The sequence below is a fragment of the Drosophila navojoa genome, chromosome 4 (assembly GCF_054131105.1).
Source record: "Drosophila navojoa isolate 15081-1374.11 chromosome 4, UAZ_NAV_1.0, whole genome shotgun sequence".
Taxonomy (NCBI): domain Eukaryota; kingdom Metazoa; phylum Arthropoda; class Insecta; order Diptera; family Drosophilidae; genus Drosophila; species Drosophila navojoa.
The window spans coordinates 9,346,615-9,366,614 of NC_142892.1; the positions used below are offsets into that span (position 1 = coordinate 9,346,615).

Below are 20,000 nucleotides of genomic sequence, written 5' to 3' on the forward strand. Positions count from 1 at the left end.
CCTATCCATATGTTCAAAATGCGATGTCTGACAGTGTGGCAACACTCTCGATTCGCGCCGAAAACAAAACGATGGATGCAAAATATTTATTGAGTTTGTGAAATTTGTGTTTACTCGTGTGATTTATTTGTTTTGATGGATGAAAAGCGCTACATAAAGCGCAAGGAAAAAGCGCGTATTGATGGCAATCGCGAACAATTGGCAGTCAGCTGCAATCAACTGGGCGACTTTTACTATCAACTGGGGAGATACAATGAGGCCGCCAAGGAGTATAAACAAGAGGCAGCAATATACACCAGCATGGGCAAGGAGCTGGAGACGGCAAAGGCGAAGCGCATGCTGGGCGAAATGTTCACTTTGCTATGCGAATATGACGCTGCCAAGGATCACATCAATGATTATTTAAGTGAGTAGTAGCAGCTGTATGACATATCTATATCGTTGTAAACATGTCTTTGTTGTGACAGAAATCGCCAAACGACTGCAAAACAAAGTGGAGCAGCAGCGGGCCTATGCAACGTTAGGACGTGTACATCTCCTGCACGGACAGAGTCTATCAGAGATCTCAGCTTCCGGTGCTATGGAGCAATTAAAGCTGGCGGAAAAGAGTTTTCTGCGGAGTCTTTTGCTAATCAAAGAGTAAGTACTAACCTCTTTATTTTTTATAATCATTGACCATAATCCATTTTGTAGGCTTTCAGGTCAAATTTCGAAACTGGAGCAATTGGATATGCAAGCGCGTTGTTACCTCAACATTGGCGTTGTGAAAGAGCATATGGAAGAGTTCGAGGCCTCAATCGAGTATATTGAGAAAGCCATTAAAATCAGCAAAACTCACGATTTATTCGAGCTGACCCACTTGTGCTACATTTCGATGAGTTTGCTTTACAATTGCAAGAAGAACGACGCAGCGTCTGCGTTGCGCTACTGTAATATGGCACAGGAAGTTGCCAAGCGTTTGCCCAATAAAGTGAAAAAGATCTGTGAGACACTTATAACCAAGTCAGAGATCCTGATCAGTGCTGGAGACTTTGCAAGTGTGAAGCAAATACTGACTAAGGCGTATAAAAAGCATTCCCCCGATGAGAATGACCGCGCTACTATTGAGAGATCATTACGCGTTGTGGTCAAGATTTGCCAAACCCTTGATGAGCTGGTGCTGACAAGCTCGGTAAACTATGCCAAATTAAAAGATTTGTACGAGAAACTAGGCGATGGCTGTTGTCATTTGCTGAATTATGAAAAGGCAATAGACTACTATACAAAAATGCTGGAAAATGCGGAACTAAACGGCGAGCGAGGCAAGAGCTTGGTGCCTATCTATGTGAGCCTATATCAAACCTACAAGGATAACAAACAGTACGACAAGGCGCTGGAGTATTTGTGGAAAGAGTATGAGCTTAATCAGGATATGCCAGGGGAGGCATTTACGACGCTGTGCAGCATTGCGGAGATTTGTGAACTGCTAGCGCAGCCATTCTGGACAATACATGATGTGTACCAAAAAGCTTTGAGACAAGCAGCCAAGGCCGATGAATCATCGTCCGCAAAGATGGAGAGGATTGCCTTAGTGCGCTTACATAAGCTTCAGTTAAAGCATAAAATGACTGTGCTAGCTGAAAACTTAGAGGCTGAGGCTAAGACCAAGGGCATTAATCTGGCTGAGGAGGCAGCAAAGCTGGACGAGGATGAGGATGCTGAAAGCGATGTGCCTGCAGCTCTGCAGCAGAACACACCTGACTGGGGGGATGATGTGGATTTGGATGCACTCACTGATTCCGATGCCAGCGATCTCGATGAGACGGACAAGCCCCGCCCACAGCGCATTACTCGCGGCAATCGCACACTCACTATCAAGCGCAACAACAAGGGCGAAACTCAGCTGCATCAGGCCTGCATAGCAGGCAACCTGGAATTGGCGCGACGTCTGATCGAACAGGGCCACACGGTGAATGTGCGCGATCATGCTGGTTGGCTCCCTCTACACGAGGCTTGCAACCACGGCTATCGTGATATTGTCGAGCTGCTGCTGGACAAGGGAGCTACAGTAGCAATCAATGACAAGGGCGGAACTAGTTGTGATGGCATTACGCCCCTCTACGATGCCTGTGCTAATGGCTATCTGGACGTGGCCGAGTTGCTATTGGAGCGGGGAGCCGATGCAACTGTACGCACAGACTACAATGAGACTTGTATTGAGGGATTGGACAAATGGCGGCAATCAAAGCAACTACTCGATGGCGAGCAGGCGCAGTATGCTCAGCTCCGCGAAACGCTTCTGCGAACGCTCTCCAAGGTGGGCATTTGTAGCATGCGACAGGCACGGCCTTTGACCAATGCCAATGCTCAGCCATCTTCTAGTGCTTCAGCTTCTTCAGAAGCTGAAGAGGAGGAGCTTGATCTGGCACCACGCACCCTCAGACGCTCTTTTAACATGCACAATCGTTCAGGCAGCTCGACACACAGTCCGCGTCAGCCATCAAGCGCTAGCAAGGAATATCGCAACGTGATGGCGCAGCTTAAGCGTCCAAATCGTCCACCCGCCACTTACGATGAGCCAAGCAGTAGCACGAGCCTCAATGTCAAGCAGAAGCGTACCGCGCTCTTGGATAATGATGAAGTAGACGCAGATAACTGGCTAATCGATGATATAGGACCAGAGCGCAAGCGAAAGCGGTACAATTCGGGCAGTATTGGCTGTCGACCGGTTAATTCAAAAGAGAATCTGCAGGACTCTGCTCTGGCTTGGGATGCCGAGTTCCAGGCCACGCCCCCAGAGCAGGATGCTCATCAACTGTTACTCGAGGCAGCCAATTCGAAGCAGCGGCAGAAACAAATGCGTAAGCTCACGCTGTCCCGCTCCTCCAGCATGAGCAGCAATAACAGCAGCAGCAATTCCAAGCCCAAGCAGCAGGCATCTCTGCTGGACAGCGGCTTTTGTCGCTTTCGCAGTGAAAGTCCTCTGGGCAGTGGCGAGGACTCGATGGATGGGGCTTCGTTGATTAGCTTCCGCACGCACACGGAACCGGATTCCACAACAAGTGGTGCACAAAATGCCGGCATTCAGCTACTTATCTCGCCGTCCAAAATGACATCGCCCATCAAAGTACAAGCCACGCCAGTGCTGGCAACCACAGTGTCCTTCAAAGTCAAAGTGCAGGACGAACTGTTGCTAGTGCCTATCGAGCGCAAAAAACTACAGGATATTAACATGCGGTGGCTGGCCGAAGAGACAGGGCGACGTTATAATAAGTGAGCAGATGTGAATAGGTATTGAAATAATTATTCTTACAATATCAATATATTTTTAGATTAACTGGGCTTACGCCTTTGTTGCGTCTCAAGACATCCGATGGCTTCGCCTACGAGGAGACAGATTCAGTAAGCGTTGCTCTTGAGCAGAATATGCTATTATCCACAATTCTAGATTGGAAAATTTCACCGCTTTCTCAACGCTATGAGGAAATGTGCCATCAATTGCAGAAACGTAAGCAGCACACATTAATCATGGTAGTTTATAAACTAATTTTTCAATCTTCTACAGCTGTCGACGACAAGATAAAGGTACGGCTGGAGCGTTCACAGAGTACACTCACGCTTGAGCTGTCGAGTCTGTGGCTACGCCACGTTCAAACGGAGCCACTGTTCAAGGCGTTGTTGCATCAGGCGCGTCTCACACTGCTCGATTTATCCTTCAATTTCATTGGCAACGAGGGCTGTCAGCAATTGGCCAAGGCGCTGCCTACATTATTGCAATTGAAGACATTGAGACTGACGTGTAATGGGATCAGCAATCTAGGTCTCGAGGCGCTGCTTTGCGGCACGGATATTGAAAAACTGGAGAACTTAGAGGAGCTCCAACTTGGCCAGAATCCGCTGGGCAGCGCCAGTCTGCGAACTTTGCATAAGTTTTGTGGTAGCCGAGCTGGTCGAGCGTTGACAACGGTGAATCTTTCACAATGTGAATTGACCGAACTGCAGGATTTCGATCTGGCGTACACGCAATTGACCAGCTTTGACATTAGCTTCAATCAGCTAACGCAGCAAAGTGTGCGCCGATTAACCGAGCAGTTGAATAGCTGTCGCCTGGAGCGTTTAAATATGAGCTACGTACGTTGGCCACTGGACGAGCAGAGTGGATTTGCGCTCGGAGAGCGTCTGGTTTCGCTCTTGGAGAGCGGTACTAGTGAGAGATTTGTGCGTTTGGAACTTGCTGGCTGCGGGTTGATCGATGCGCATATTTACAAGATAACACAACAGTTGGCCAAGGCACAGCAGCTGGAATGGTTGGACATTAGTGACAATGAGCGGTTGAGTGGGGCTGCACTGGGCTATGTGCTCGACGAGCTGCCCCATCTACGTGTTCTTTTGGCCACGAACTGTATACGTCTGGTAGACGATCTACGTCTGCTGAAGCTGGAGGAACAGAAACAACTGCCCAAGCGCATGGAACTGAGCATCGATGAACAGGCATTCTCCTTGCCAGGTGCCTTATCCACATTGGCAGCCATTTGGCAGTTAAAATGGGGTGACAATGCCAAAACTTTGACTCCCAAGGGCAAAAAGGGTCTGTTGAAACTCTATTTGGATGAAAATGATCTGCATTGGTGCACTGGATGAAGTCAATGTGATGTCTTTTGTTATTTGTATTTAAAGTCTCTTTGTTTGTCCCTTTTTATTTTTGACGTACGAAAATAGCCATAACTCCTATCAGAAGAGCCAAGGGGGCAGACATATCTTATCAGCATGCGCTTTCGAGCGCCCCAATTTAGTCTCGCGATTTGGTGTCTTCTAGCTAAGATTGTATGTACGTTATCTATAGCAATAATATGTACTATATGACTACCTCTATCAAATGGTTTTCAACATTTCCAGTAATAGTTTAAGTACTTATATATTAACTTTATTTATCGTTGTTTGTGAAATGAGGATGATTGTGACCGTGACCTAACATCTTATCTGGCACCGTCCTTGGCCATTTCGTACATGTTCCTTGAGATAATGAGACGTTGAATCTGAGATGTGCCCTCATAGATCTGATAAATCTTGGCATCGCGCATTAGCTTTTCCACGGGATACTCGCTGTTGAAGCCATTGCCGCCAAAGATTTGTACAGCATCGGAGGCAATCTTGTTCGCCATGTCGGCTGCATGGCACTTGGCAATGGATGCGTAGTAGCTGTTGCGGCGTCCCTGGTCAATCTCCCAGGCGGATAGACGCCACGCCAATCGAGATGTCTCCACGCCAATGGCCATGTCGGCTAACATGAATTGCACTGCCTGATGATGGGCAATAGGAACACCGAAGGTCTTGCGTTCCAGCGCATACTTCAGGGCCTCGTCCAAGCAGCGCTGGGCCAAGCCAACGGCTCCGGCTGCGACTGGAGGGCGGGTCTTGTCGAAGGTGCCCATGGCAATTTTAAAGCCTGCTCCCTCGCCAATCAGCACATTCTCTTTTGGAACTCGAACATCCTCGAAGGTGATGCCGCGTGTGTCAGATGCACGCTGACCCATGTTCAGTTCCTTGCGGCCAGGCGTTAGGCCAGGAGTCTCACGATCAACAATGAAACCAGTGAATGCTTTGCTGGGCGGGCACTTGGGATCGGGGTTGGTTCGCGCCAGCACAAAGTACCAGTTGGCCACGCCTCCATTGGTGATCCACATTTTCTGGCCATTGATCACATACTCGTCGCCCTTCTTTTCGGCTCGCGTCTTAATGCCGGCAACATCAGAGCCAGCGCCAGGCTCCGTGACACAATAAGCTGCCACCAAAGGCTCTTCTAGCAGACGACCCAGATACTTCTTCTTCTGCTCCTTGTTGCCGGAGAGGATCACAGGTGTTTGCTAAAATATAGTAGTGATTAGCCATATATATATATATATAATGTGGAGTCATCTGCACTTACGCCCAAGCCGCTAGCCTCCAGAGCAGTCATAATGCCGGTGCATCCATAGGCCAGCTCCTCGGCAGTCAGGCAGGTCGTGAACACATCTAATTCTAGGCCACCCAACTCAGCGGGTATGTGGTTGTTCATCAGACCCAAGCTCCAGGCCTTCTTTATGATCGGCCATGGGTACTCGCCGGTCTTGTCATATTGCGCAGCCACTGGAATGATCTCTTCACGGGTAAACTTGCGCGCTAGCTCCTGGAGCTGTTGCTGCTCTTCGGTCAGAGCAAAGGATGGACCGGTGGGCGAGACGTGAGAGACGGCAGCGTAGCACCGGCTGGCGGCCAGCTGACGTATAGCAGGAGCTGCGAGCTACAAGCAAGCAAAATAATTAGTCTCGGAATTCCGTATGGGTTCACAAGTCCAACCAAGGGGCAAAGTACAAACACGACAGATAAGAGAAATAATCTGAAAAATCTCTATCTCTCTTTCAAACGTATTTCAAAATGTCTGCCAGATGATCGGCGGCTGTAATTGCTTTGGCTAGAGTCAACAAAACTGTGCTTATGCTCAACTTATAATGTACACACCTTATTTAGAAATGCCATGTCGCAGCAAATATATTATTAACTTATTGCAAATTAAGAAATATATGTGATATTATTCCGTTTTTATTTGGGTCACGCTGTTGACTCGCCGAGGTACTTTGTCGTATTAAAGCAAACGAGCGAACTGTTGCTCACAAAAAGTCGCAGCGTAGCCAAAGCGAGATGTGAACATTAGACCCGCTTGCTTTCGGCGAATTCAGAACAACAACAATTTGCAGCTTACACGAAGCTTGCGTGGGTTGGAAAGTGGCGTCAACAAACTTTCGCTGCATGCAGGCGAATATCATTCGCTTTGGCACTCTAGTGAAGACACACCCCCAAATGAGATCCCAAGGCCAAGGCGAAACTCAATAATCAAATCGAACGAAAAGCTTTTTATGCAAAAAGTTTTGCATGCTGTAGACAACGCGCGCTATTTGAATGCCATAAATAAAAAGTATTGTATATTTTCAGGCGCTGACAAAATTAGCTTAAAGGTTATGTTAAAAATAACAATATTTCGTATATATACCCAAAGCACAGACGGCCGCCCTTTCATTACTGTGTCGAAATCGATGCTTGGGCTATGGAAGCAACAACAAAAAATAAGAAAAACAAAAATAAATCAATTGTTTATTGCCAGCAGCTCTTATCAGGCACGTCAGCTGCAGCAGCAGCAGCATCACATAAAACTTGGTCCGGTTAAAGCTTCCGTTTAGCCACCGAGCACCACCCCAAAAAAAGCGCACACGACTCGGAGCCGAAGCTAGCAGCGAAGCAACGAAGGACGAGGACGAGGTGAAAGTCCCGTCACATCTAAGGCAAAAACTGGGATAGCTGCTGCTTTTGGCTAGGCAGTCATTTGACATTGCTCCTGCGTAAAGGTTGTCCACGCGCAGAGCAAAATTAATCCGTCGTCGAAGAAGCCGTCTCCAACTCCCGTTCCACTGTGTTTGTGCAAGTGCATGTGTGAGTGAGTGAGAGTGTGAGTGTGAGTGTGTGTGACTGCTACACACTCTCAGTTTTTTAGTATACATATGTGTGTATATGTACCCCTCTAAATTTTAAGTGGAAAAAAGTCTCTAAAATCGTAATCAAACAAGTGCAAGGCCTTAAGTGCTTTTCATCATGGCTCAATTTGTGACTCACATACAGCCAACGCTATTGGAGGCGTCGCAAGGTCATGTGCCGCACCATCATAGCCATCAGGTAGGCGTGCAGCACTCGTCGCATTTGCCACACAGTGGCCACAACATGCCATCGCCACCCACGGCACACAATCATCATCATCATCATGGCGGACATCATGGCAATGCCTCATCGCACCACCAGCAATCGCATCAGCAACAACAGTCGCATCAGCAATCCCATCATCAGCATCCAGAACAGCAGCAAAACCAGCACCAGCACCAGCATCAACATCAGCATCAGCAGCAGCACCACAAGAAATCACATCATCCGACAGCTCATGGTGCTGCCAAGACGATTCAAAGTCCACCCAAGCCGTTGTCCCCGGAGCATGTGGGCCACTATGAATACTTTCAGCATCAGCATGAGCTGGTCTTTCAGCATGGTGGCGCCCCGCTTTGTGGAACGAACAATAAGCAGCATCACGATAAGCATGAACACTGCCCCACAGGACATCAGAGTGCGGTGAGTGCCAAGGCGTACATCATATACGCCCATAGAGCCCGGGCAATGATCGCGTTTACTTATGAATTGCCCATATTCATGTGGCTCATCTCTTAACTGTGTATTTATGTATATGTATATCTTTATTATGGGTATATGTATGTATGCATGAGTATGTATGGAGTTGCCAGTCCATTGAATGACGCAATCGCAATCCTTGAGCTGAATAACTGAAAGCCAAATGAGTCATCGATGACATCTAACGCTGTCCTTGCTGGCCCATTAGCCACTTCATGACGACTCTCTGGCGTCGTAGCGTCTCCCAGGCATCACTTGGGGCTCTATTAAAAAAAGCTTCAAAATTAGAACTTAGAGCCTTGCCTTCCGCACCCCCAACGACACTCCACCCCATTCCAAAACACACCCAGCCCTGCCTCATTTTCGCATTAGCCCCCATTCATCCTGTACACTCAAAAGCTTTTCTCTTGATAATTTGCTTCTCTAAAATTTGTTGTGTATGTTTTAAAAATAAAACCGATTGGCGAATTTCTCTTTGTGCTCTTCGCATGGGTCTCTGGCCGTACGGCGAATAGAAAATAATTTAGAATACGACTCGAATCGCTCGCTGTCTGCGGTTCTTGGTGGCGGCCAACGCGTGACTACTCGTCTATATATTTAGATATATATATATATTTATTCCATATAAATTTTAAGCGTCTGTGTTTTGTTTGCGTATAAAAAATAATCAACGGCATGGAGACATTGAAGAAACGGTTTCCTTCGCTGCAGAGTTTGGGCGTAAGTCGCGGGCATATTGGACACGATTTATGTAATATATAAACGCATATATATTAATAAATATACACGCACATATAGTTTGCTATCAAAAGTGCAGTTGACCCAAATATATCAAGAATTTCAAAACAGAAATAGACAGATTTATGTGCATAAGATATTTACATTATGTATATTGTTTTATTAAATTCTGTGCGTCGGCGTCTTTTGTGTCAGTGCAGTGAACTGTTCATCTACGAGAAACTACTTCCGCCTCTCTCCCTCTCTCTCTCTCTCTTTCGCTCTCACCCAACCACCACTCCCCATTCTCGACTAGACGCCCCAGGGTAGCTTTATATTAAATTGGCTGTCGCGACTCGCTTCGCCATATTTTTGTTGCGTTTTCAAAGGTCATCAAAGTTGTGGACAATTAGCTTAGGCCGTGTCGTCTGACTGGCGCTTTACTTCGAGCCATTCGTGCTTGCTTTGCTTGTTATTTTCGTCTTCTTCTTCTGCTGTGGCTACTTTGGCTTCTGAAATGTTATATGCCATGTCGCGCCGACAAGCGATAGCCTCATCGACGCCAACATAGTTGTTTAAAAATATATTAGGAAATATGGCCAATATGCTTATCCATATCGAAGTGTAAATACTCTGTGTCGATCAAACAAATCATCGTTTCTATTATGTTATTTACCAATATTTCATTTTACTAGTTGATTAGCTTTAGTAAACAGATTACCACCTGATCAATCATTTCGAATGAAAACTTGAATTTAATATATATTTTGGGTAAATTAAAACCATGAAATTAATTTACCCAATATATAGTAAATATAAAATTTAACTATACAACAACCAAATTTACAACACTCCATTGAGCGTATAAATACACTAGGTGTTGAAATGTAATTAGTTATATAATGTTTAATAGATCACCTGTTCGCAAATAGTAATCAGGCAATGTCTATAGTAATTTATATAGCACTTCATAGTGTATACAGAGTATAGAGGCTCAAACAACATTTATTATGGAGTAGCAGCTGACATGCAAACCAGCAATTTAGCTCCGCTTCGAGCATTTCGTGCACAACCCCAAAGAGTTCGATGGGTTTCAAGTGTAATCGAAAACCCTTTGCTGGCCAAAACAAATAGGCCCAATGTTTGGGTAAGCGATAAAGACTGAAATGCAGCTTAAAGATACCAGCCAAAGCTGAAAGGCTCATTAATTGAATACCAAAATGTGCGTCACACCTTGCTGCCACATGCCACATGCCACATTAGTTGCTTACCCTCGTGCCCAGGCCCAGCCTTTTGCAGCATATAAAGCAGAGCAAGCACTTTACACAATTTGTCCCGGTCACGAATGCAATTCGAAATGCAATTTTATGCAATCGCCTAGGGGTAAGTTTTAACAATAGGGTGGAATTCCCTGCAATCGGCTAATTTGCCAAGAACAATAGTAGAAATTGTGTCGTTCCTCTTACTTGGCTTGCTTTGCCTTGCTTGCCTCGGCTTGGCTTACTTGGCAAAACGTGACTCTGAATGCGGCTGCATACGCATCTGATTGGATTTTCGTAAGGGTGCTGGGTTTTGGGGTTGCTATTTCATTTCCAATTCGAAACTGGAAGTAAACAAAGTCCAGCCAAGAGTAGTGATTGCTCTTGCAAAGTGCTGGATTGGAAGGCAAATCAACCCCCCATCAAACCAAAAACATAAACCCTCCACCAACCAACTGTGGATTGTGTGCAGTTGTTCGTAGACTTGTTTACGCTTAGTCAACAACGTTTTAAACGCCGACTGCGCCAAGGACCTGTTTCTAAATAATTATATTTGCTCAGCTAATTACTTAGAATATGCTGAAATTACAAACACAGTTGGGTGTGACAGCAAATTAATTACGTGACGGTAGGAGGTCCTTTTTCCACTGAAAAAAGTTGCCCAAGTCCCCAAGGATCAATTTACACATAATATCCTCTCGAGTTTCAGTTTAACGGTCTTGAAATGCCTTGAAATCCTTGGAAGTCCAAACTTAGAGATTCTTTAGAGTATCTCAATTTCTATAGTTCTCAACTGGTTTCTTATAAGACTTGATGCCAGTATCTTGTTTATTAATGCACTCACTGCACACGTGCTCGCTGCACCGCTTCCAATGGCTTCAAATGTCAACAAAGCGAGACGCACGTGCTAACTGGGCGGCATACGCTTCCGCTTCCAATGCCAGTGAACCACCCTTGGGTGATGGTGGCGCAGACGCAGGCCACACGGGCGGCGTTTCCCAACTGGAATAAGCAAGTGCGCAGGTCCTTCGAAAATCCTGGCAGTACTCGGTTGCCGACAAACGATTTTCAACCACGACTCTAAGGTAGGACTCTTCGTTTGGGCCTAGCAAACATCCAGTCTGGAGTTGAACATTGAAGAAAACGGCAGCAAAAAGCGACCGCTCCTCAGCGTGTATAATTCAGAAGCGACTGTGTTAACTAGCAAAAGGAATCCAATCAGACACACACACACACAGACAGCGACACAGTCACAGTTACAGTCACATAGAAACGTACACTGACACACACACACACATAGACAGACACACACCCTCGCACACACACGCACACCCATGCACCAAAGCTTACATAAAATCCAAGGAAAAATCGATGCGAGTGCATTTAAAATTCAACAAAAAGAAGTCTCGAGTAGTTAAATCTTTATTCGCGTCAAAAAAGGAAGTTTATTAATTAGCCAAGTGTAAAAGAAAAACTATGACTAATCAGTGACGACATACGCGAGCCTCGCTTACACAATATTTCTATACTAGATATATATACATATAAATATATATATCGTAAGATTGAAATTCGGTTGTTCTATTCTATTTGAAAAACGGTGAACGCAAAATGGTCACTGAAAATGGAGCTCAGGTAAAGAAAATAATTGAGAAAATATCTCATTTCAATTGCAGCGGGTACTAACTTTTCGAACAGACTGTCTGAGACGGCCATGTTGGCGTCCATTTTGCACGTTATCGATTTTTCAGTGTCTGGGACTGAAAAATTGCTTGCAAATAGCAGCAAAGAGTAATTAAAACTCGATTTGTTAATTATTAAAAGAAACTTTAGAATACGGCTAATCATAGTTGCTGTCTGGCACCTGGTAGCCATTTGCATGACAGCAAAGATTTATTGATTTTTCTTAGTCGCATTTAATTTGAGCAAGATATAAGAATACGAATATAAGGTATTCATATTCATTTATACAATGAGCTATAAATAAATAGCTAACTATTGTTGAAAGCGACAGCTATTTTGTCATCCGAACTGGGTGTGGTGCGGTACATGCTGTGCGTGAGTCCGTGCCTCAACCCGTGTTGCAAGGTAATACAGATTTAGGTTAAATTTAATGATGACATGCGACATTTCATGCCACGACCGAGATGTAGAGAAAATCCATAACATGAGTCATATTCTGTCTTTGCTCTCGGGGACCTAATGAATTTCACTCCATTTGTTGCACCGATTTTCCATTATAATTTGCACTCGAGCTTTGAGCCTCGAGCTGATTAGCTACTTGGGCGACATTTTGTTGCACAAGTTCAAAGGAAATCCACTTCAAGGCTTCAAGCATTCAATTGAGCTTGTTATACAATCCCTGAGAGCCACCTTTGAACTTTGGCTGCTAGAATGTGTTATTGTGTGTGTCTGCCCCTCATCAAGTTGGGCAAACAAGGAAGCGGCCAGTGCCTAAAGACATCCTTTAGAGTTGGGCTTCTTCTATATATACACTTATGTACAAAAGCATATGAAATGAGTTTTGTGTTGGCCCAGCCATGCCATGAATAGGTGCCGCTTCAACTTCCGTATTGGCTGAGGGGCGAGCCCTCGAATTTGCCCTCACCGTTGCTCACGCCCTCTTCTCCTCTCTTTCGCTTACTCTCTCTCACTATGCATTGCAACAGCTTAGGAGCTGGTCTCCGACAGGAAACGGTGGGACTTTTGTCTGCGGTCACTTATAACGTTGTCGGCATTGCGTATCCAGTGCGAAAATCAACCTTCCAATTGGAAGCCGCCTTCCACTTGCAGTTTTCCAATGCCACATCATGACGTCATTTTCGATATCGAATTCCAAGCAACCCGCCCCAATGCTGCTCAGTGGAGCGTAAGGCAAAGCGAAAACATAAACAACTTGTGGGTGGCTATTAAAAAAAGAAAGAGGGAAGGCAGCTGTTCGCACAAAGCCGAATTACACCTGCGCATTGAAAACGCTGACGTTGACCCCTCGCCTTGACCGTCAGCTAACTGAACTTGGTCTCCCTTCCTCTACACCTCCATACCCCTGCCCATGCCACCAGGTGCACAGTTCACAGTTCGCAATGCGAGCTTCAGTTGCGCAACGACTGTAACGGCTCTTTACCCACATGCAAGTAAATATACGATCAATAACAGCCCTCAGCTACAACTAAAGCTCTTTTGATGAACACGCAGCTGGCACGCAACTTACGTTTGGCCAAAGGGCAGAGCACAGCTCTTTGATTTATAGCTCTTAAAAGCTAAGTTATACAACTCTGTCAAAGTGTAATAATTTGATTAAAATTATTTAAATGTAACATTAGTCTAAAGGAGAATCCAATAAGAAAATGGTAATATGTTTTGTCTATTTGATGATTAGTTTGCATTTATAACTGTTCCAAAACGAGTTTTTAATTCTCATTATGCAGAAATTATTTCGATTATACGGATTACCTCTCTATTTCTTTGGAATATAGGAATTCTTAGTACATTAACATTTTCATAACAGAGTTACTTATATAGGATTATCTTTTATAATTTCAGGGCGATGGTAATACTTCCTTCCTTCGTGCCGCACGCGCTGGAAATTTGGAGCGCGTGCTGGAACACCTAAAGAACAACATTGACATTAACACTAGCAATGCGGTGAGTAAATTCTTCATGAAACGTGAAATTCAATACCTAATCTCTCATCGACTAATTCATTGTAGAACGGCCTGAATGCTTTGCATTTGGCATCCAAGGATGGACACATACACGTTGTCTCGGAGCTGCTACGACGCGGAGCGATTGTTGACAGCGCCACCAAGAAGGGGAATACAGCGCTGCACATTGCTTCGCTGGCTGGACAGGAGGAAGTGGTGAAGCTATTGCTGGAGCACAATGCCTCTGTCAATGTGCAGTCGCAGAATGGCTTCACACCCCTCTACATGGCTGCCCAGGAGAATCACGATGCAGTAGTTCGTCTCTTGTTATCTAATGGCGCTAACCAGAGCTTGGCCACGGAGGATGGCTTCACTCCGCTGGCTGTAGCCATGCAGCAGGGACACGACAAAGTTGTAGCCGTGCTTCTCGAGAGCGATACACGCGGCAAGGTGCGTTTGCCAGCACTGCATATAGCTGCCAAAAAGGATGACGTAAAGGCTGCTACGCTTCTACTGGATGTAAGAAAGTATCATAAACTAAATATTGTTCGGCTACTTAGTTACTGTCTCCCACAGAATGACCACAATCCGGATGTGACTTCCAAGTCGGGCTTTACACCGCTGCACATTGCCTCCCATTATGGCAACCAGAACATTGCCAATTTGTTGATCCAGAAGGGCGCCGATGTCAACTACTCGGCCAAGCATAACATCAGCCCCTTGCATGTGGCTGCCAAGTGGGGCAAGACGAACATGGTCTCGCTGTTGCTCGAGAAGGGCGGCAACATCGAGGCCAAGACTCGTGATGGCCTCACTCCACTCCACTGCGCCGCACGTTCCGGCCACGAGCAAGTCGTAGACATGTTGCTAGAGCGCGGTGCTCCAATCAGCGCCAAAACCAAGAACGGCTTGGCGCCCTTGCACATGGCCGCCCAGGGCGAGCATGTGGATGCTGCTCGCATTCTGCTCTATCATCGCGCACCAGTGGATGAGGTCACCGTCGATTATCTCACTGCTCTGCATGTGGCCGCCCATTGCGGACATGTGCGTGTGGCCAAGCTCCTGCTGGACCGTAATGCCGATGCTAACGCACGTGCGCTCAATGGATTTACACCACTGCACATTGCCTGCAAAAAGAATCGCTTGAAGGTCGTCGAGCTGTTGCTGCGCCACGGCGCCAGCATTAGCGCCACTACGGAAAGCGGTCTAACTCCGCTGCACGTGGCCGCCTTCATGGGTTGCATGAACATCGTCATTTACTTGCTGCAGCACGACGCAAGCCCCGATGTGCCCACTGTGCGTGGCGAGACTCCATTGCATTTGGCTGCACGCGCCAATCAGGTGAGTGTCGTTCAAAGTTCTCTTCCGTTAAAGGCTCCTATCGATATCAAAACTATTCATAGCTATCACCTTTTTGAGTAATTCACTAAATACTCATTCAAATTGATCGTTTTGTTCTCTTATTTACTCGATATTTGTAATCATCGATATTTCACGTAGATCTCCATATTAAATAAAGCGTTAATTTCAAATTGTATTATTCTTTCAGACGGACATCATACGTATTCTTTTACGCAATGGCGCCCAGGTTGATGCGCGTGCTCGGGAACAGCAAACGCCGTTGCACATCGCTTCACGTTTGGGTAACGTTGATATTGTGATGCTGTTGCTGCAGCATGGCGCTCAGGTGGATGCCACTACGAAGGACATGTACACGGCTTTGCATATTGCCGCCAAGGAAGGTCAGGACGAGGTAAAAGACTTGATTGCCAAAAAGATAACGGATCACATCGACACCGTCTACCTAATGCAATTGTTCTGGATACGTCATCAGGAGTATTTCATTTGAAATTGGTTTTTGAGTTTCCTTATGTATATTTGCTTTAATTATAACTTTTATTTTTGTTTCTGTTACATTCATCGAGTATTACGAGTTTCGTTACGTCTTTTGTTACTGTCTATTATGTTGGCCATAAATAAATGTCTCCACTTCGATATTATTTTGGTATTATTTACATTGATTTATTATTTACAATTTTTAGCTCATATTAAGTTGTATTCCTGAACAGGTAGTTAGAGCTATGCATCGCCTTCGCAACTTAATTTTTGTAGAGATAAAAGTGGTGCATAGAGAAACGCAATTTCAGTATATTTATAAGTCATTATTTATTTAGGTGGCCGCTGTGCTGATTGAGAACGGCGCTGCTTTGGACGCAGCCACCAAGAAGGGCTTTACGCCATTACATCTGACAGCCAAGTATGGGCACATAAAGGTCGCTCAGCTGTTGCTCCAGAAGGAGGCGGATGTGGATGCACAGGGCAAGAATGGAGTTACCCCGTTGCATGTGGCTTGCCACTACAACAACCAGCAGGTGGCCTTGCTGCTGCTGGAGAAGGGCGCCAGTCCACATGCCACCGCCAAGAACGGACATACACCGCTGCACATTGCGGCGCGCAAGAACCAGATGGACATTGCTACCACTTTGTTGGAATACGGCGCTCAGGCCAATGCGGAGAGCAAGGCTGGATTCACGCCACTGCATCTAAGCAGCCAGGAGGGACACGCCGAGATTTCCAATTTACTGATTGAGCATAAGGCTGCCGTCAATCATCCAGCCAAGAACGGTCTAACACCCATGCATCTGTGCGCCCAGGAGGATAATGTCAATGTGGCTGAGATTCTACAACGCAACGGTGCCAACATCGACATGGCCACCAAGGCTGGCTATACTCCGCTGCATGTGGCCTCCCACTTCGGCCAGGCCAACATGGTGCGTTTCTTGCTGCAGAACGGGGCCAACATCGATATGGCCACCAAGGCTGGCTATACTCCTTTGCATCAGACCGCTCAGCAGGGCCATTGCCATATTGTGAACTTGCTGCTGGAGCACAAGGCCAATGCAAATGCCCAGACTGTCAATGGCCAGACACCTTTGCATATTGCACGCAAATTGGGCTACATCAGTGTGCTCGATTCCCTCAAGTCGATTACCAAGGAGGACGAGGATGCCACTGCTACCGCTCAGACGGAGGAAAAGTATCGCGTTGTGGCGCCAGAAGCCATGCACGAATCCTTCATGTCCGATTCCGAGGAAGAGGGTGGTATGTATAGATTCTATTCGGCTTACACCTAAACACAGACACATACTTCGACCACAGAAATACTCTAAGTTATGATTAGTCTTAAGTAAATCGAAAAAAAAAAAAACAAACCCTTTTATGTGTGCCGTCAGGTGACACAGAATGGGAATTGGACGCATGCTACGAGTTTGGCATTGGCGGTGATCGAGACCGTAGGCCAGACAACCAGATCTTTCAACCGTATTACCAGGGCGACTATCTATATGTCTCCAGTAAGTTGTCAATTGAAACGTTGCAAGGGCAACTGTAAATTAATATTGAAGAGCCGACTGCTATCAAGTGCACCAATTGGCATAGATTGGAATCCAATTGGAACCAAATTTATAATCAATAAACAAGGATAATGCAGCACTTTATATGGTTGCCTCGTCTAAATGTATAAACTATATCTTGACGTTGTCGTAAACACCAGAAAGCACAAGAAACGAAAATGTGGTGTGCTTAACACCTTTCCCAATTTTGTTGATTTATTTAAACACTTTAATATACATATATGAAATCGTTATGGCGTATTGATATGTATCGATAAGTAGTACATAACGGTTTCATTTCGAATACCTTGATGTCCATGTAAATATACAAGAGATAGGTTTTTGGGTGAAAATTGTGACTTTTTTGTACCATGGCATGAAACACTTTATAAAAATATATATATTAAATGATGTATTTGATATAATCTATAAACTAAGCTATATACTATTGCTCCTATTTATGATTCATGCTAGCTTTATATATCATCCTATTAATATATATATGTATCTACTTATTTATACAAAATATGCATGTAGTGTTGACGAAATTTCTCAACTAAAAGAAAAACTCATTTGCATTCTTCTATTTTCAATGCACTGCGCTCTCATCATCTGCAAATCAAATAACAACAACAACAACAACAACTGAACTACACTATACAACACAATACAACAACAACAATACTTCGCTATATGGCCAATTGGACTGTCTTGTGCTTAATTGAAATGCTGTGGAATGCAACCGAAATGCTACGCAAATAAACGAAAAATAAAATCCCATAGGCGAAGATAATATGCTATCCGATCAACCTTATCGCTATCTGACCGTTGATGAAATGAAATCCCTAGGCGATGACTCGCTGCCCATTGATGTTACGCGCGATGAGCGCATGGACTCCAATCGCATGACCCAAAGTGCTGAATATGCAGGTGGAGTACCGCCTACCATTGGCGAGGAGATGATCAGTCCGCACAAGGCTCAAGTCTATGGCAATTCGCCCAAGGCAACGGTCGATGGTGTCTATATAGCCAATGGAGCTGGCAACGATGAGCCACCACATGTGGGGTAGGTATAGCAATCGACTTACTCAAGTATGATTCCTAACTTGGTGCTTTGTAGTCGCAAGCTGAGCTGGAAGAGCTTCCTGGTCTCATTCCTGGTGGATGCACGCGGCGGTGCCATGCGTGGTTGTCGCCACAGCGGCGTCCGTATGATAATACCGTCGCGCTCCACCTGCCAGCCGACGCGGGTGACCTGCCGGTATGTAAAGCCGCAGCGCACCATGCATCCACCGCAGTTGATGGAGGGTGAGGCCTTGGCCAGCCGCGTGCTTGAACTGGGACCGTGCTCGACCAAGTTCATTGGGCCCGTGGTCATGGAGGTGCCGCATTTCGCCTCGCTGCGTGGCAAGGAGCGTGAGATCATCATCTTGCGTTCCGACAACGGTGAAACCTGGCGAGAACATACCATTGACAACTCCGAGGAGGTTATTCACGATGTCATGCAACAGTGCTTCGAGCCAGAGGGTGAGTGGACTTGACATGGCCTAAATCAGCTTTTCTCATTTGACTTTCCAATTTGTTTCCTGTGCTGCCACAGAAATCGCTCAGCTGGAGGAGCAGGCCGGCAATCATGTCTGTCGCTTTGTCACCTACGATTTCCCGCAGTATTTCGCTGTCGTATCGCGTATACGCCAGGAGGTGCATGCAATTGGACCCGAAGGCGGCATGGTGTCCAGCACTGTGGTGCCACAGGTTCAGGCCGTCTTCCCACAGGGCGCCCTGACCAAGAAAATCAAAGTTGGCTTACAGGTAAACCTCTTTAAACCACGCAAAGGCGTTGCGCCCGAGAAACTACGCAAGATCAGCGTCAATCATGTGCCCAAAAAGAAGCGCTTCTCGCTCATTTGGTAAATCAAGAAGCAAGATCAACGTAAAGAAAATTAAACGATCGATTTATATAGAGTATACACCAATAATCGTGCATTTAACATAAATAGCTTCCTCCAAGTATATCAGCCAAGTTTTCCGAAATATTACAAGTACGCATTTAAATACTAATTAATTAATCAAGATTTAATACCGCTCCAAAAACATTGTAACTCGCGTCTATGATATACACGTACATATATCTATATATATATATATATATATCCAGCATGATCAGTTCAGATTAACTTGAAAGGCGGAACCTATTATCAAATCAAAATATTCTACTCCAATACTAGTATTTAGATTTGTTTAGAAATATTCCTACTTTAAATGCCTCTAGTTACAATATTACAATTTTTTTGTTGTTTTGGGGGCTTTATGTATATGTTACTTATGCTATATATCTATATGTGCACTTTGTTTGAGAATTTACTAGAAATCACACTGCAGAACTAGTTGAGAATTATTTGGTACTCCACGACTAAACAAAGAAAGAATTATTTTAGAGTGACTTGCAATAATATTAAAATACATATATTAATCTATTTACGATGATTGATCATGGATCAAGCGACTTATCCAACAAATCGCATATTTTCTTAAACTCTAACAAACAAATTGTCCAATCGAAGTAGACAACTAATAATAATACTAAATATACATATGCCTATTATTATTATAAATTAACATATTAAAAAAACACAGAAAAGAGAAAAACTTACCTATGCATAAGATTATAAAAGTTTACTGAAATGAAGTACTATACCCAATAAATTTAGTTCAACAAAAACTTTATAACAATGAAAATCTTTTCATTAATTTTAGTTTTTATTCATTAATTTTTCGATTAAATTGCTTTTTTGAGAACAAAA

At 44.9% G+C, this 20,000-nt stretch overlaps 3 protein-coding genes across 15 annotated transcripts in view; 2 read left to right on the forward strand and 1 right to left on the reverse strand.

The window, feature by feature from the left end:
• The first annotated feature begins 5 nt into the window (after positions 1-5).
• On the forward strand, positions 6-4,856 carry LOC108651117 (tonsoku-like protein). The gene is made up of 5 exons (XM_018100582.3): positions 6-406; positions 468-639; positions 694-3,252; positions 3,312-3,487; positions 3,545-4,856. Exons 1-5 carry the CDS (start codon positions 136-138, stop codon positions 4,618-4,620), a joined length of 4,254 nt encoding a protein of 1,417 aa, XP_017956071.1. The 5' UTR covers positions 6-135; the 3' UTR covers positions 4,621-4,856.
• Positions 4,857-4,881: 25 nt separating this feature from the next.
• Positions 4,882-6,644, reverse strand: Mcad (Medium-chain acyl-CoA dehydrogenase). The gene is made up of 3 exons (XM_018100587.3): positions 6,478-6,644; positions 5,906-6,259; positions 4,882-5,843 (listed from the first exon to the last, which is right to left on the reverse strand). Exons 1-3 carry the CDS (start codon positions 6,493-6,495, stop codon positions 4,956-4,958), a joined length of 1,260 nt encoding a protein of 419 aa, XP_017956076.1. The 5' UTR covers positions 6,496-6,644; the 3' UTR covers positions 4,882-4,955.
• A 686-nt stretch (positions 6,645-7,330) lies between these two features.
• Positions 7,331-20,000, forward strand: part of Ank2 (Ankyrin 2) — a 59,620-nt gene continuing 46,950 nt past the window's right edge. For 3 of the 13 annotated variants that reach the window (XM_089258993.1, XM_089259001.1, XM_089258994.1), the window contains exons 1-10: positions 7,344-8,127; positions 13,704-13,805; positions 13,871-14,323; positions 14,381-15,145; positions 15,354-15,557; positions 15,979-16,906; positions 17,038-17,157; positions 17,980-18,262; positions 18,317-18,723; positions 18,797-19,008. In XM_089258993.1, the coding sequence (XP_089115119.1) occupies positions 7,603-8,127; positions 13,704-13,805; positions 13,871-14,323; positions 14,381-15,145; positions 15,354-15,557; positions 15,979-16,906; positions 17,038-17,157; positions 17,980-18,262; positions 18,317-18,723; positions 18,797-19,008 (3,999 nt within the window). In that variant the 5' untranslated portion in view covers positions 7,344-7,602. Of the gene's footprint in view, positions 8,128-8,721; positions 8,905-11,255; positions 11,796-13,273; positions 13,295-13,703; positions 13,806-13,870; positions 14,324-14,380; positions 15,146-15,353; positions 15,558-15,978; positions 16,907-17,037; positions 17,158-17,979; positions 18,263-18,316; positions 18,724-18,796; positions 19,846-20,000 lie in introns of those variants that run through there. The other 10 variants (XM_089259003.1, XM_089259002.1, XM_089258996.1 and 7 more) reach the window with 10 other exon arrangements.